The following is a 6,000-nucleotide window of genomic DNA, read 5'->3' on the forward strand; positions in this document are numbered from 1 at the left end:
AGCACATATGAGTGCATATGTAGAAATAGCATCTGCCAACCTATTGCCTAGACAGACCTGATCACTCAGCCTGTCTACCTAGGTATCTGCCCATAAATTAATACTTGTTATTACTGTTAATGCTGTGTTGCATATGTAAGAGTTTAGCTTTGTCCTCCGTGTCTCTTATGCACCTCTCTCATCTTCCTTTTCCTTAGTGTTATTGTATTGGTCACTTACTTTTGGTATATTGCCAGGGCTGAAATCTTGACAGAAGTAACTGCCAACATCTTCTTGTGGAACAGCTAGTGGGTTCAAACCACCAACCTTTTGGTTAGCAACCCAACATTAACCACTGTGCCACCAGGGGTCCTTCTCACAGGCACAGATGCTGTCGATTCTGGGTACACTTCAAGAAGGAAAAGCCAGTGCCGACTGAGGCAGCCCCCAGCACTTTCCATCTAGAGATGGTCACGTGGCCACATTTTCTTTGCAGAGGAGACTGGGAAAGACAGTTTCCAACTGAATGCATTGCCTCCCATGAGAACATCAGGTTTCTGTGAATAAGGAGGGAAAGGAGCAGAACAGAATCTCAAATTCTCACGGCATCCAGACTTTCTGGAGCCACGGAGACTGGAGAACCCCCAAAACCGTTGCCCTGAGATAATCTTTAAACCAAAAATGTCTGGTGAAGTCTTCTTAAAACCAAACGATAGTTTAGCTTAATTAGTAAACAACGCCTGCCTTGAGCATGGTGCTTTTTTAAGAACTGTCTATATAGGATCAAACTGGTTGCACTTCTCAAGGAATGTCATAAGCATCATTGAATTGTAGAAACTGTTGAATTGGTGTGTGTTCTGCTATATATATATTTTCAATAACAGCAAAATAAATGTAAAAAAAAAAAAAGGAAGGAAGGAGGGGGAAGTCAGGGCGTTAGCCAGCCATTTGCCATTTCATGGAGGTGGTTTCATTGTCACCATAACCTGCAGTGAACACCTGTAATGTACTATGATTAAAAAAAAAAAAAAAAAAAAACTAATCCTCCATGATGCACCAGCATGTTTCCAGTCTTTGTTCACATTCTCATATATGATTTTTTTTTTTTTTCTTTCTTTCTTGTGCAAGAGCTTTTCCAGGGTGGATCTGGAGAAGCAAAAATTGCTGGGTCAAGTGGTACAGACATCTTTATAGTTTTCATAGATTCCACAACATGGTGTGCCATCCGCAGGCCACCTGGTGATACTTCCTTTCTCCTCTCCTAGGTGGGCTTCATCGACTACATCGTGCATCCACTGTGGGAGACGTGGGCTGACCTGGTCCACCCAGATGCCCAGGAGATCCTGGATACACTGGAGGACAACCGGGACTGGTACTATAGCGCCATTCGGCAGAGTCCATCACCACCACCCGAGGAGGAGCCCGGGGGGCTAGGCCACCCACCCCCACCCGATAAGTTCCAGTTTGAGCTGACTCTGGAGGAGGAAGAAGAGGAAGAGGTGACAGCGGCCCAGCTAACAGCCGCGGCCCAAGAGGCATTCACAGTGCAAGAGCTGTCCTTGGCCCAGAAAGCATCCACCATGGCTGAAGACACATGTGCACTGGCTCCGGATGCGTCCCCAGCCAAGGAGCCCTTGGCGGCCAAGAGCCATGACACAAGCATAGAGGTAGAGCTAGAGGAAGTGCACTTGATGCAGCCCGCAGACCCAGCTGAGAACGGGTCTGGGACGCAGGACCAGTCTACATCCCGAGACGCATCCGTGGCTTTGAATGTCGTAAGCCACAGCAGCCCCCCTGCCCTGTCCCCTGAAAGCCCCACTTTGCCTGCCTTGAGGACCCCACCCCCTGAAGTGGCGGCCCCGGGCCTCCAGGGCCTCCCCTCCATGGCGGCCGAGGTGGGGGCCCAAAGGGAGCATCAGGTCGCCAAGAGAGCTTGCAGCACATGTACTGGAACATCTCGCAAGGACCCGGCCATACTTCCAGCTCCCAGCGGGTGGGGGTCAAGTGGAGGCCCAGCCTGAACCCCAGCACCCAGACCCCGTTGCCCTCCCTGCCCGCCTTCACCATCACTGCCCGACCACCTCCTTTGCTGCCTCAAAGACTCTTGGGCCTGAGAAAAAAGAAAACAGAAAAGTGTTTTTTTTTCTCTTTTCTTTTTTTCCCCTTTCCTCCCACCCCCACCCATGGGGCCTTTTATTGGAGGTGGGGGCTGAGGAATGAGGGGCTGAGGTCTGGGAAGGGATTTTATTTTTTGAATTTTAATTGTTACATTTTTAGAAAAAGAAAAAGAAAAAAAAAAAAAAAAAGAATGAAACACAGCAACTGTAGATGCTCCTATTCCCAGCTCCTTTTTCCGTATCCTCCCCACGTTCCTGGCTCAGTCTTCCGGCCTCTTAGCCCAGGCCCAAGCCCGGGTTGGGGAGCCCCTCCAGGCTTTTCTCCTGAATTTGGGAGGGTCTCTAGCACCCGGCCAGGAATAGCCATTCTGGGTAGGGCTGGGGGGTCACTGTGGGCGGCCCCAGTCCAGCCCTTCCCTGGATTCCTGCCCCCAGAAGTCTTCCGCTTCATTTTCCACAAACCTGGCAATACTGACTGGGGGAACGGGGTGTGGGGGAACTGTTCACTTTAGGGGTGAGGGGTCATTGGTACCACCAGCCTTGGGCCTGATTTGGTGAAGGCTTGACCCCCCCTCCACTTGCCACCCCCTTCCCCTTCCAGTTTATTTGGAAATTTTTCCGTTTTTGGGGGGCAACTCTGATGTGCACCCCCCTTACAGCTGCTTCTCCTCTTGTTTCTGCCTTAATGACCCCTGTGGCCATAGGAGAGGGGGTTGTAGTGGCTCCCACCTGCACCTGGAGTAGGGCGGGGCCAGACCAGAGCCCCCATCCTGGCCACACCCCCCATCCTTCTCCCAGCACCCTCCAGACTCTGACCAGAACCCATCCCTTTGCCCTAGGAGGAAGCAATAATGGTGTATACCCACATCCCCCTTCTTGGGCACTCCCTCCCCACCCCAGCACCAGAGTCATTTCTCCTTTGGCCCATCCCTGTGGACCCCCTTACCTACTTGCCCTCTCACCAGGCTGTTCCCCCAGCAATAGGACAGACAGATGCAAGACCACCTTCTCTAAGCCATGGGGGACTGCTTAGAAGGAAAGACCCCCCTCTTCTCCCCGCATGCCCCTCAGCCTGGCTCTGCAGCTTGGCAAGGCAGGGGCTGTCTCTTTCATTGCCCGCCCCCCAATTCCAAGCACACAGGTACTGTAGCCCCCAGTCCCTCCTGCCCCCACCCCAGCCTAGCCTTTGATCTGTCCATCCCAGAGGTGACTAGCCCTCGCTCCCAGCCCCATGATGCTGTACAGGGTTTATTTTTGTAGCAAAAGCAGTTTCTGTCTCAGCCGGCGAGCAGAGTGGCCCTTTTCTTTTTCCCTTTCCGTTTTCCTTCTTTTTATACATGCTCTAAGGTTGGTTTGTAAATTATTCTACAGAGGCAAAAAGGAAAAATAAAACTTGCCGTTCCCTGGCTGCCCTGGCAGGGGAAGGAGGGAGGGGGCCTCCCAAAGGAGAGTTTCCACTCCTGTTGTATTATATAAACTGTACCATAGACCTGGGAAGTCGTGTCACCAGAGGGTGAAGGGCTAGGCAGAGCCGGACCCCTCCCCCTTCCCGAGGAGCTGGGGTGACTGGCAAGACGGTCCCCCAACCCCAAGCAGGGCTCCTCTCCCCAGGGTGGGTGCAAGACCCCCATGAGCTTCTTGTGTGTTGTCCACTTGATGATCAATCGGTCTCTTGATCGATAATCAATCCTTCGATCACGTCTCCAATTAAACTGAGGCTTTCACTGATCTTCCTGACTTATGTGGCTTCATTCCCACCTTGTTTCTTGAGGGTTCTCCTGTACAACTGTGTGGTGGAAGGTGTCAATCCCTTCCCCTCCACAAGCAGTTGGAATTGTGACTAGAACTTGCAGGGCATAGAGAGCTCAGCTGGAGGCGGCCTCAGGCCTAGGGACCCAGGTAGCCTAGCCAAGCAAAGGTGCAGCCCATTCAAGCCTTTAGAGACCAACAGACACACAGAAGCCTTGCTGGCTGACACTGGTTTTTCTGGTACTAGGCTCCAGAAACCTTCAGGAGGCTGCATTGAGGATGCCCTCACCATCTGGCTACCTGGTTATGATAAGACTCCTTAAGCCAAGTTCTACCATGCAGACATTAAATTTGATGAAGGAGCACATAAGTATTTATACCTTTAAGTTCCACAGAGCATCAGGCAGTATTTTGTTCTGTTGTTACAGGGTCGCTGTGACTCAGAACCGACTCAGCATCTGACAACAAGTTCCGTCAGTTTCCAACATACATCTATCTGTTGTGGTGTTGCAATATTTCTTTTTTAAAAAAAGAAGAAGAAGAAGAAGAAGAAGACTATCCCAAAGACAGGATGTTTTCTCTCCTGCTCTCTTTTTTAAATTGTAAGGATTCTGGGTATTTTGGAGGGCGAGGGGCCAGCGTGGACGCAGAAGGGAGAGGCAATGCTAGAAAACTAGGTGGAAGTTTCTAGGGGATCTGAGCTTTGCACAAGAAGCAAAGAGGAGACTCAGACGTTTTCCCAAGGGTGTCTCACAGGGAGGCAGAACCAGGGCGAAGGGGCATCTACTGAGAAGCTGCAGGGAGTGGCTGTGTGTCCTTGGGCAAGGCTTCTTGCTCCTGGCCTCAGTTTCCCCAACTGTAAAAGGGCAGGCGTGATGTCCCAAACACCTCCTGTCTCAGATAATCTCCATGTTAGGGTATGGTGACAGACTGAGAAGGTAGGTCAAAGGGCAGGGACGGCATATGACCATCAGCTGGCTCTTTAAAATTCCCCTGGTGGGGAGTTCGTCTTTCTCCAGGCAAAGGTGACCAAGGGCAGTGGGGCGTAGCAAGGCCTTGAAATCTGAACAGACCAGGGGGACGGACCTGGTGGATTCGGTCCATTCTCTTAAGTTGATACCAGCCACTTGCAGGCTATGTGGTCTTGGACAAATGTCCCTTTAGAGGACTCAGCCTGTGCTGAACACTTTAGTAAGACTATCTCATTGACTTGCTAACTGTCCTTGAGATATGTTCTATCATCAGCTCCATTTTGCAGATAAGAACACTGAGGGCCAGGGAGAGATCTCACAGTGCTATTGGGAGAATTCAGGGACATGAAGTGGGGTCGCATATCATTCAGTCAGTGACAGCTCATAGTTAAGCCCTTGACAATGATAGTTACCATTATTACTTTAATGTCATCACTATTTTACTGGTACAGAACCTTGCTATGTGGGTAATATTCTTCCCTCCTTCTTGTTGGGTGCCATTGTGTTGCTTTTGACTCATAGCGACCCCTTGCGACAGAAAACTACCCCCATTGGGTTTCCTAGGCTATCATCTTTATGAGAGGTAGCCTAGTGTCAGAAGGAAGACTGGCCAATCTACTTCTGTAGAGAAAGCCAGAGAGGGGTCGTTATGAGTCAGGGGTCGCTATGAGTCAAATTGACTCGACAGCAGTAAGTTTGGTTTTGTGAGTGGCACCATAGCTAAAGCACTTAGCTGCTAACCAAACCCACAATCTGTTCTATGGGGAAATAAAGACCTAGCTATATGCCCCTGTAAAGATTTACAGCCTAGGAAGCCCTATGGAGCAGTTCTTATCTGTCCTAGAGTGTCACTATGCACCGATGATCTTTATAGGAGCAGATCACTAGATCTTTCTCCTGTGGATCTGATAGATGGATTCAAACCAGCAACCTTCCAGTCAGCAGCCACGCACTTAAACTATTGTGCCACCAGGGCGCCTTTCCCCCACCTTAACAGCATTAAAATACAAGGAAGTGAAATTAAAACAAGGAACTCATTTTTTTTTTTTTTTCCCCAGCTATTGGCAAAGAGTGAAAAAAATGGACCATGCACAAAAGGACAAATATTGTATTAGTCCGTTATTGTGAAAGTTAAGGAAAGGTTTATATATTGGAGGACATTTTCTTTGTTGGTTACCAGGGGT

General features: G+C 49.8%; 1 protein-coding gene across 1 annotated transcript in view; it reads left to right on the plus strand.

Moving 5' to 3' along the window:
* The window catches only part of PDE4A (phosphodiesterase 4A), a 34,373-nt gene extending 32,373 nt beyond the window's left edge, over nucleotides 1-2,000 (plus strand). The window contains exon 15 of the mRNA XM_007953628.1: nucleotides 1,245-2,000. Within this exon, the coding sequence (XP_007951819.1) occupies nucleotides 1,245-2,000 (756 nt within the window). The remainder of the gene's footprint in view (nucleotides 1-1,244) is intronic.
* The last annotated feature ends 4,000 nt before the right edge of the window (nucleotides 2,001-6,000 follow it).

The sequence above is a fragment of the Orycteropus afer genome, unplaced genomic scaffold, assembly GCF_000298275.1.
Source record: "Orycteropus afer afer isolate SDZICR_OR568_19922 unplaced genomic scaffold, OryAfe1.0 scaffold00402, whole genome shotgun sequence".
Lineage (NCBI taxonomy): Eukaryota > Metazoa > Chordata > Mammalia > Tubulidentata > Orycteropodidae > Orycteropus > Orycteropus afer.